Genomic DNA, 11,729 nt, shown 5'->3' with positions numbered 1-11,729 from the left:
TACAATAAAATATTATTAAATCTTTCAAATGCTTTATAAGTATTCTTAAAATATTTAAAAGAAATAATAATTAAGATAAAAAACAATTTATATGATTAACTTTTATTAGGTTTACTACTTGTTATGCTAAACTTTAAGAAAACACTAGTCTTATATAAAAATCCATTTCATATAAAATCTTATGTAAAAATCATCTTATATAAAAAACCATCTTATATAAAAACCATCTTATATAAAAATCACTTTGTTTCACCCTAAGTATATCATTCTTGGGGTATGATAAACGAAACCTCATTCGTTACTCGTCTTTTAAAATGACTTGTTATCCCCAAATAATTGTGAGTAAATTCGAAATCAAGACATAGAGCAAAATTAAGACTTTTTCATCCGCTAAACAATTTTTTCGAACAGTGTTTTTTTTTCATAAGTTAGAGCGATTAGGGCATGGTGTCTCAAAAAGAAAACTCCACTGACAACTGATCATAAATGTGTGCCAAGAATAATCATTTTAAAGATGAACTTATTAATTTTTTTTTTTTTTTCATTAAATTTGATTAACTTTTTGTGCTGATTTAAACCAGATGGGCATAGTAGATTGAAGCATTTCTGCTCTTTGTTTTTTAGACCTGATGTTGAACTTTTTTTTGAATTAGAAATTTTTTTGCCAGAACATTAAGAAATTTAGCATTGCAGAAATAGGGCAGCTTTTAGCGATATGTAGATACTGAGTTTTAAGATGAGATGTAAAGACTATTCTAGGAATGAAATGAGAGGAGAGTGGGGGGGGGGGGGGAAGGGAGGAAGAAGCGAAACTTTAAAAATTGCTGACTGCTTTTTTTAAAAAAAAAGTCCTTAAAACTAAAAATCTGCCAATTGAAATGTGTCAAATACCGATTAACCAACTATATTCCTTAAAAAACCAACTATAAGAAAAATAATTTAAAATAGCCTTTCAAAAGGAAGATGGGTTGGGAGTGGGTAGGTAGGGGAATGCCCTCCCACATTTAAAATTGCCCCTGATGATAGAAAAAGCACTGATAGTTTAGATCATCTTAAATCCGCTAAATACTTAGATTCACGTAATGCTCCTCTACTGCAAATGTTACGATTACGTACATGGAGTCACTAATGGAGATTCTAAAATGCTTCCTAACCCAAAATTTTTGACAAATTTTTTGCATCTAAGGTATGAATAAATAAAAAATCATAAATAAATAATAAAAGTAATATTAAAAAAAATTTAGAAAAATATTTAAAAGTTTATATCCACGAAAAATCATCCTTGTTCGCCCGGTAGAAAAAAGATAACTAGATAACATAAGACGTGTTTAAAACGTCTTAAACACGTCTTACTACGTATTTTATTTGACTTTGACGCGTCTTTTACCCACAGGTAGCAACTAGCTAGCGAATACCAAGCTAGCTGCTAGCTCATTTCCCACCGGGCACTTTCTATTTAACTATTAAAACTAAATTTTTTCTCTTTAAACAAAGCTTAAAACTTTCTTTAAATTTTGTCAGATACGCAAATATATAGTATTAAATAAAAGGTATGGCAAAACAGTTAAAAAGGTTTATTAATTAGTGGCATAAAGCAAATGCTAATTTAATAATTTTTTCTGGAATGGACTTAAACAATAAGAGCTTTAGAGCTTTTATTGTTTATTCTGAAAAGTCCATTCCAGAAAAAATTGTTAAAGCTTGGAACGTTGTCTTTTATCTGTCTATAAATAAAGATAAAAGGAAAAGTTTACGTTAAGTTGGATAAACATATTTTCAATTGCAAGTACTTATTTTCTGATTGTAAAAAGTTTAAACGCAAAGTTATTTATAAACAACAAACTTTTAATTTTATGCAATATAATGAAAAATACAATGTTAAACAAGAACTCTTTCAATGACTAAAAATCATAGGTGCGGAGTCCCAAAAAAGATTCCAGATTTGAGTCACAAAATTATTATTTCTTTATGGTTTTTGGTATCCATGTAAAAAAAGCTCCAAAAATGTAGAAAAAACTTTCAGGTTAGGGGGCATCCATAAAGTACGTAAGCAGAAAATCATTTATTTAGGAGCCTATTCCCCTTTTTTACGCACTTGGACGCTTCCAATAACCCCTCACCTCCATCCTCCTTCAATGAATTTTTCAAAATATTGAAAACAAAAAAACATTCGATTCTACATATCTCTGTTACATAACATAATATTGATGTAAAATTCAATGCTTTTGTTAAAAAAATAAAGAAATCCAGTTTTAAGAGATAGAGAGAACGAGAGATGATCAAACTGCGTGCATACTTGCTGTTTTTTAAAGCTCCCCCCTCCCCCCTGTGCTTTGTACTCTTTTGTACGTTTTTGGTTAACCCCTTTCCTCTGATAACTGTGTGCGTACTTTATGGAAGACCCCTTAGAGGAAGAGTCAAATTTTAAACCCTAAGTCTTAGATATAATGGCGTCAAGGACTCCAGGACTCTGGGTTAAAAGCAATGGATCCCAAAACTTTATAAATAGATCAAATAACTATTTGGTAACAGAGGGTAGTTTCAAGCAATTGATGAACAATAGCGAAAGTGAAAGTGAATTGGATGACATTCGTCATAATCGGATAGATCAACTTAAATAAGCTAAAGCGAAGACAAAAGCGACGTTTACAAGAATGAGAAGAACGTTGATGGAAGTACTTAACTCCGACCTACAGAGCAGAAACAATGTTCACGAGCGTTGGGAGAAGATCGACGATGCGCAATTGGCTGCAATGAAAGCGATGAATAAACTTTCAATTGAGTATCGAAAAAATAATGAATTTGAAATGGTGACAAAAGTCACAAAAGAAATTGAAGCAAACAAAAAAAATGGAATTGAGTCTGCCTACATGGAAGCAGATGAAATGGCGCATGAATATCTTTAATCGCCAAAAGATGACGCACCAAGTATTGTCACAATAGGAGATAGCGGTGAACATAAACGAAAACTTGAACTGATCTTTCAAAAAATGAAATTAAAAGTAGCATTGAACAAGGTGGTGATTTTATGAGCAACATGAGGTGGAAAAAGTGGAAATAGGATCAATGCGTTGTGGATTAATGGATAATGGATTGATGGATGATGGACTATATATAAAACTGATGGAGCAAAATCAGCTAATGGAATCGGATGTGTTAAAAAATGACCAACTGGATGCACAAATTAAACGACATGTTGAAATCTCTAAAGTTAAGAAGAGCTATTAAACACGCCCTGTTGGAACTGGTTGGCGAGGAGAACCAACAAAAAGAACGGAGTGCAATGAAAAAGGTGATGACTTTCAATCGGCGAATAACGAATTATCTAGAGTGTCTATTCCTGTCTTTTCAGAAAATAAAACACAAAAAGAAAGTTGGAAAACAGCGTTTGAAGCATGTATTGATAGAGCTCCAGCTACACCTGAATACAAACTGTTGCAACTACACCGGTATCTATCAGAAGAAGCTTCCAAAGTTGTTGAAAGTTTGGGGTACTCAAAAGCTGCGTACGAAGCTGCAAAAGATTGACTCGAAAGGAAATACGAAGGAAAACGACGACAAATAGCCTTGTATTTGGAGAGAGTGGAAAATTTCAGCCCAGTATAACCTAACAACCCAAGTGATCTTGAAATTTTTGCTGATATGTTGGACACTGCAGTCATAAATTTAAAAGAGTTGGGAATGAGTTGAATGATGAGTTAGCAGGTGGCTCGCAATATATCAAACTCTGAAGAAGTTGGCGAAAACTATGCTAAGTGTATATTTACGATGGTTATTTGAAAAGCAAAAATTATTTAAGAAGCAGAATTTTATACCGTTGCCCAAGTAAGTTTATGTGGTCTAGAAGAACCAAGATATAATCAAGAAAAACCCCTTAAAGGCTTCAAAGAGAAACAAAGAACTTACTTTGGAGAAAAAGACGATGTACCAAAAACGTGCAAGATTTGTGATGATAAACACGCACTTCGGGCACGTGAAAAATTCAAATCCATGGCAGTTAGTAACTGATCGGAACAAGCAAAATTCCATCGTCTATGTTATCGTTGTTTGGATAATGATCACGTTGGCAAAAAATTTGAAAAAACAAGAAAATGTGGAACTGATGGTTGTCAAGAAATTCATAACAGACTGTTGCATTTGAAGAAACGAATGAAAGAAAAAAAAGAAAAAGAAACAACTCTCCTTACTAAGTTTTCAAGCAAATATCGAAATCAAGTTCTAGCTATGAGTAAAATTTGAAAAGGAGACCACAGTCAGAATCGTTTTCGACATTGCTGCAAAATGCAATTACCCAAACAACGATAACTTTACTGTTTATTAGGATGAGCAATCGAAGAGGAACACCAAACGAAATGATATCGGATAAAAGGGGTAACTTTGTATTAGCAAACAAAAAGTTATGAAATGTAAATGACATTTTAACCCACCAGCAGCCCCTCATTTTGGAGGAGTTCATGAAATCATGATAAAAGCCACAAAATGAGCAATTTATTCCCAACTGGGAAACGCAGATATCACTGATGAAGAACTTATCACAGCGTTTACCGGAGCAGAAGGACTTATAAATTCAAGACCACTGACTTACCAATTGAGTAATCTCAAAGACTGCACACCTCTAACACCCAATCATTTTTTATTTGGACAATTAGGTGGTAAGTTTGCCGCGGATGCAGTGGATACCACTTCATTCAACCCGAGAAAAAGTTGGCGTCAAGTTCAAGAATTAATAAAGCATTTTCGGCATTGTTGGATGAGAAAACGGTTACCTATGCTTGGACCACGAAAAAAATGGCATAGCGTAATGGGTAACTTATCAATAGGCAATCTAGTATTAGTTATATCCGAAAATACTTCAAGAGGCGATTGGCCACTTGATCGAATAACGGAGGTTTTTCCTGGAAACGATGGGTTAGTGGCTAATATTCAAGTTGGGAAGGTTATTTTGAAACGTTCAATAACCAAGTTATGTCCTTTCGAGCTGAATGAACCAAAAGATATTGACCATTTGGTCAAAGGGAGGAGTATGTTCAAGAGACTATTAGTGTAAATAGTACTAAAATGTAAATAATAATATTGTAATATAAACGTCTTTAAGTATCATATATTGACCTTAGAGATTACCTAAGCTAATGAGGCAATTGGGGAAATATTATATGGTACATATAATCATGTAAAATTTATAATAAAGTAGCGTTTTAGTATAATATCGATTAGCGTTAAATCGAAATATATATTGCTATAAAATTTCACGTATTATTATTGAGTTTTAATACGCCCTCGCTTTCTAACGAACATTTTCGTCAACCCCTTTCTAATAACTTTGTGCGTACTTTATGGAAGGCCCTTTAGAGGAACAATACTTTTAGAGCTGCTGGACACCACAGACCAAAAAAAATAGAGATTTAAATAATGCATTTGAATTCAAATATCTGGAGTCCTTTTAAGACTTAACGTCCCTTTTAAAGATAAACTTTTTAATGAAGAATTCATCACAGAGTCTAATTCTTTATGTTTTAAGAAAGTGAAAAAGTATAATACTAACAATAACTACAAGTATAATACTAACAATAAAAAACAGTCTAAATGTAGTATTAAATATAGGGCTACTACTGTTTTAGCTACAGCTGCCTGGATTGATGCTGGATTGATTACTGAAGACGATCCACAATTTGCTGACCATCAAAAAATAATTAGATCTAAAGTTGTATTTTTCATATAGGCGTTTAATGCCTATATAAAAAACTTTGTAACGGCCTTACAAAAGTAAAGATAGATATTGATAGAAAATAGATTGGTTAGAAGAGTTTTAAGGATTTAATAAATAAAACCGTTACACTGTATGCATGGAACCAGGTGGTAGTTTGTTATTTCATTTTGACCAAAACAAAATCAGCTCAAAAAGAAAAAATTGCAAAAAAAAGTTGCAAAAACTTTGATCAAGTAACTGTAAGTGAACGATTCATTGCATTGCCAAAGTACATATTTTCTTTCTGCTGGATCTTTCTGCTGATCAAGCTTGCGGTTACAGAATTGTTATAGCAATAATAACTAAAGTGTTACCTAAATCTTTAATAAATCTAAAGTAAGTTTATTAAGTAGTCTGGTAAAAATATTTTTTATTCACTACAGTTAGCCGTTTTTTGTAAATTGGTTTATTTGTCAATAATGTAAGATAAACCTAAGAAATCTGTTTGATTATCAAATTTATGGTCGGTTTGTTTCAAAAAAAGTAAAGCACTCTTGGTTGAATAGACCTCCTAGTTTTATGGATAAAAATGGTTACGATTAGCAACCCTGCAAACTGATTAGCAACTATTCAGTATTCGATGTATTCGGCAACATTTTATACTATTCGGTATTCGAATATGATCAGTTTTATACAACGAGACAGCTCGCTTTTGCTCTAATTATCGCTCCAATAGATAGTATATTGAATTCCAGTATGTGCTTACGTCTTGTATTAATTGGTGTTCTGGCAGTTTAAGTTCTTGACAAATGCATTTTAGTTTTTGCTATACTAGAGTGCGACAAATCGTCTTGCAACAGCTACCATCTGTGTTATTTCTCTTTGAGAATTTTGCGATACATTGACAGCCAATTGTAGTAAATGAAAAAAACACTTTTATCATATTGGCTCCACTGTCATGGACAAGAAAATAGATCTTGCTGTAAGAAATGCTCCATCTTTCTGCAATAGTATTGAGTTCTTTTGCGATTTTGAAGGTGGTTTTTTAGAGAAGTTGTAGCTGGAAACAAAAAAGAGTACGTAAATTTAACTTAAAATAAATAAAGTATAAAAGAATACCTACTGTGCAAAAAAGAAAAAAGAAAAAAAAAATTACCAGTGTAAATAATTTGTTTTGTTAAAACATTTAATTAGTTATAATATACGTAATAGTTTTACTTACAAGCTTTCCTTCTCCACCACACGAGATCTTGCTTTTACACAAACAAACTGCTAGTTTATTGTCTTCCCTACAAATTTCATAATATCTCCAAATTGGTGATTTTTTATTAAAAGATGCCATTTTTAAATCTTTTATAAAAAAATTTGAAATAATACGACTTTTGTTACTTGTTGTAAATTTTCGCAAGCAAAACGACAATCGAATACGAAGTCTTTTATTTTCACTAAATTGACTTTTTGATTTAAATTGTTTTTAAAGGATAATTAATTGTTAGTGTATTTATACGGTTTTTAATAAAAATGTTTGAGGTCTGTAATTTAAAATAAATTATCGAATTTTTATATCTTATGTATATATCTTACGTAACGGGTTGAAATACAACCTATAAAAAGCAAACTTTGATTTAACAAATAGTCAACAAACAACATGCCCGAAGACGCAAATAAAACAAATACGCGTAATTACCCGTAATTACGCGTATTTGACTACGGTACCCGTGACTACGGTATTCACTTTACTAATGCAGGTTGGAAACGGTCACTTGTGAAAAATTTTTTTTTACCAAATATTCGTCTATTCGGTGGAGAATATTTGGTATTCGGTAAAATCACTATTTGTGATATCTCTACTTTACAACCATTAGTGAATGTTTAGACTTGTGATCTAACAATATAGAGGAATCGAGCGGAAATATTCAGTTTGTAAAGTACTTCTTACAAGAAATTTCGTAACCCATGAAGTAAGAGAAATTCTACACAAGCTTACGGTTGTTTCAGATTGACCATACTGTTCCTAATGGAAAGTTGTCTTAAGCAGGTGTCTTTTTTATACAGTTGTAAGAATAATGCTAAATAAATAGATGGATTCTTGGAAATTTAGAATAGAACGAAACTGTTGTTAATTATAGATAAATCTTAATAAAATTCTTAACAAAGTGTAGTTGCTTCTAACAACGAAATTGTCTAAATTTTAGTTTTCTATTGAGGATTAATATTACGCCGGGGGAATAAAAAAAAAGCAATTGCTTTTACTCAGTAATTGGTCAGTTTTACATGAATAAAAACTTCAGCAGTTTTGCACAAATTTTTATTTACATAAAATTAAGCAATTTACTCGGTAATTGCTCAGCTTTTCGTGAATAGAAACTGTGATTCAGTTTTACTTGAATAAAAACTGACTCAGAATAAAAACTGTGCTCAGCTTTACGTGAATAAAAAAGCAAAATTCCTGAAATTTTTATTCATGTAAAGCTGACCAATTACTGAGTAAAAGTAATTGCTTTTTTATATTCACCTGGCCTATTATGCTGTAAATATTCTTAGTTATCATTAAAAAATTGCTTTATCTTATTTATCATTACAAAATATTTTTAGTAATCAGATAAAAATCGCTTTACTATCGAGTCCTTAATTAAAAAAAAAGGGGGGGGGACGTTTATTAATTTTTGGAAAATTTTCCTACCCACCCCAAGCTTATTAAGACTCCCTTTCCCCCTCGTTTATTAATTTTCACTTGTCGTCAACAAAAACTTTATATCTCAAAACGAAATAAAAGAATCAGTGAAAATCGGCCTTAAAAATTAGAAAATAATTCGTTCAGTCATTGATAAAAACAAAAACTTTCAGTTGAAAAATCGCCGACCTAATTTGTCGAAAATTAACTTTTGGTTTATTTCTCACCAAAGTATTTAACTTTTTTAAGTATTTATATTTTTAAAATCGAAGTAGAAAATTAATTGACATCATAACATAGCAGTGCCAAATTATAATCAAAACTCAAACCAACTGCAGAACTGCTTTCTGCCTATATATCTAAAGGGAAAATAAAGAAATTATGAAGAAAATTGAAAACCAAGAAAATATTAAGAATATTTACCCCTTTCTGCATACTGTATCATATATGATACAGTTTATAAATTGTATATCTCTGGTTGAACGCACAGCGATTTTAAACGGGAATTAAGTTTATATAAAGCATGCAATATTTAAGTGAGTGTGGCTACCGTACTTGAAATGTTTTTGGGAATTTTACTTTCAATTTTATTTCTCATATTATCAAAATGGCAACCGGCAGCAAATTAACTAATTATTGTAATACATCATTTTGTTGGGAAAGATTCCTTTCAATCATAAACCCACAAAAATTCCCAAAGTTTCTTATACATATTGGTAGTCCTCTTGTGTATTTATTTACCAATTTTTTTAAACTTTCATTCCTCAACAACTCTTTTTGTAAGTGTATCATAAATGATACATCGTGCATTTAAAAAAAAAAAATTTAATTTTATATTTTTCATTTATTGTTATATCTTTTGTTATAAAACGTTTTTATTATTTCCTATAATCTTTAGCAATCAAGCCAACTTCTTTCTATGACAGAAAGCCTTCTGGTATCCACAGGATACAGGCACCTGTCTTGATCAAGTTTGTTGATGACGATACAGATCTCTGCTCCTCAGGCGGAGGTTCCAGCGATGAAGAAGATACAACTGATCGCGAACTTTTTTTGCCACTATCTTCTTCGTCCAATGAGGAAGTTAATAGAAGTGATGAGAATGCTGAAAGCAATGACAATCTGTCACTTTCAATATTAGGAAGACCTTGGGGCAAGTAATAACGTTGTCATACGTCTAGCCCGAATCCTGCCCGATGACGTTAATCATAAATTGTATGTTGACAATTGGTTCAATAGCATTGGTTTAAATGTTTATGTGTTTAAGAGGGGAATTTAAATGGTTGGAACTGCACGTAGAAACCGTGTTGAAAATTGCCCAGTCTTGTCAGATAAGGAAATAAAGCAAAGGGGTCGCGGAGCATTTACCGAACATGTTGCCAAGGTTGACGGAGTTGATGTATCGGTAGTTTCCTGGTTTGACAGCAAAGTAACTTTGTAACTTTGCTGTCCAATTTTATTGGAAGTGAACCTTCAATTGAGGTTAGAAGATTTTCAAGAAAAGATACGTGCCATATCAACATTTCCTGTCCGGGAGTAGTCACTATCTACAACTAGCACACGGGGGGAGTCGACTTGCTTGATTCTCTGCTTGGCTATTACAGGAACAAGATTCGGTCAAAAAATGGTATCACCGGATCTTTTTCCACTTGATTGATATGTCCATAATCAATGCCTGGATTCTTTGGCAAAAGCGTAATCCACTTGTCAAATTCAAATTGGCGGTAGCAGATTTGTTGTCTAATTACCAGGTGTCGCGTAAACGAAAAACAGGTCGCCCATCTCTTGCTGACATCACACAACGTGTTGGTCCAAAAATTGCCATTCCCCATGAAGCAATTCGGTCTGATCAAGTTAGACATTGGCCTATTTTCAATGAAAAGCAGGCTCGTTGCAAATATGACAATTGCTCCGCCTTAACATATTCATTTTGTGAAAATGTGACACTGCGCTGTGTCTTACTAAGGACCGCAACTATTTTATAGCTTTCCATCAATAGATTTTTTATTCATAATGATATCTTTATTAATTGTATTTAACTACCAAGGTCCAAGTTCCAAAATAAACTCTCTGAATAGCAACAACATTTGTTTATAATTTTTTCATAAAGTTCCACTACTGCATGATGTATCATATATGATACAATTAATTATTTTGCAATTAATTGACCTTAACATTTTTTTTTTAATTTTTTTAATTTTTTTTGGATGTTAGGTCATAGAATGCTTTTAGAATCATTAGTTTAGTTCGATAAAAAAAAGTTATGCAAAAAGGGGTTAAGTTTCATCATTAATGTAAAAACTGCCCAAAGTAACCACGTTTTAAGATACATTAAGTTAAAATGTTTTTATTTGGAATTAGAAACAAATAGGAAATAAAAAGAAGAATTTTTTATGTGGGCGATTTTTGTTATGATAATAGTTGTTTTTAAAATACTTAAAAAGAAATTTATTGCCTGGATCATTTTTTGGGGTTTATCTCAAGTTGATCCTCTCTTAGATCAACCACAAAAATACACTCTCCTTAGCCACCGCCTTAAATCTATCCAGGACGCTAGAAGCCTAAAAGTGTATTCGTATTCATACCTTACTTTGTACATTAGATCTAATATCTATGATAATAATTATGGTTAAAATTAGATTTGAACAAAATTTTCAACGAGGTGTATAATAAGTTAAACCTTATTTCTAGTAGATGTTTAAAATATACGATAACCTGAAAATCTATGATGAGACTACACATACATTAAAGGCCATACTATTTCTATATTTAAGGTATCATCTGCAGTTCTCGGAGAAAAGAGAGAAGCAGAAGATGAACTGGATGACGAAGAAGAGGAAAAAATATGGAGTTCCATGGAGCCAGTAAAATCAACCAAAGATACTGTAACGAAGGTTACTGGCAGTAAAAAAAAGAAAGCAAAAAAGAAATAAGTTTGTATATATGTACTAAAATATATATTTTTTGTAATTCTTACTTTAGATTTGTTTTTGTTGAAACCAAATTGTGTTTAAAAAAAAGTAAGCGAGGAAAGCTGAAGTGATTTTAATCATATACTTTTTTTTGTTATCTTAGATAACTACTTCTGATTTCATCTCGATAATTCTGTTACCAAGAGTTACACTTTTCATTCAATCATAAGGGAAGGGATTTATAGTTTTCATTTAATGAGAAGGGAATCATTAAGTATTCAAGTAATAAAAGGCATTCTAAATGCGATGGTTACTGAACAGGGATTATCTTTTTCCGGATATTTCCGGAATTCCGGATGTTTTATTCAACTTTTAGTTTTTCTGGATATCCGAAACGTTTTCCATAGATACATAGAAACGTTTTCCATACATATTTAGGTGTATATTTTTGTAATGT

General features: G+C 31.9%; 1 protein-coding gene across 2 annotated transcripts in view; it reads left to right on the top strand.

Annotated features, from left to right (window-relative positions):
* LOC100213296 (WD repeat-containing protein 74) overlaps window positions 1–11,349 on the top strand; it is a 39,404-nt gene extending 28,055 nt beyond the window's left edge. For both annotated transcript variants that reach the window (XM_065811873.1, XM_065811872.1), the window contains exon 9: window positions 11,135–11,349. In XM_065811873.1, the coding sequence (XP_065667945.1) occupies window positions 11,135–11,293 (159 nt within the window). In that variant the 3' untranslated portion in view covers window positions 11,294–11,349. The remainder of the gene's footprint in view (window positions 1–11,134) is intronic.
* Window positions 11,350–11,729: the final 380 nt, after the last annotated feature.

This window comes from Hydra vulgaris, chromosome 12 (assembly GCF_038396675.1).
Source record: "Hydra vulgaris chromosome 12, alternate assembly HydraT2T_AEP".
Lineage (NCBI taxonomy): Eukaryota > Metazoa > Cnidaria > Hydrozoa > Anthoathecata > Hydridae > Hydra > Hydra vulgaris.
The sequence above is the reverse complement of the archived record's forward strand: the minus strand, read 5'-3'. Positions and strand labels throughout refer to the sequence as shown.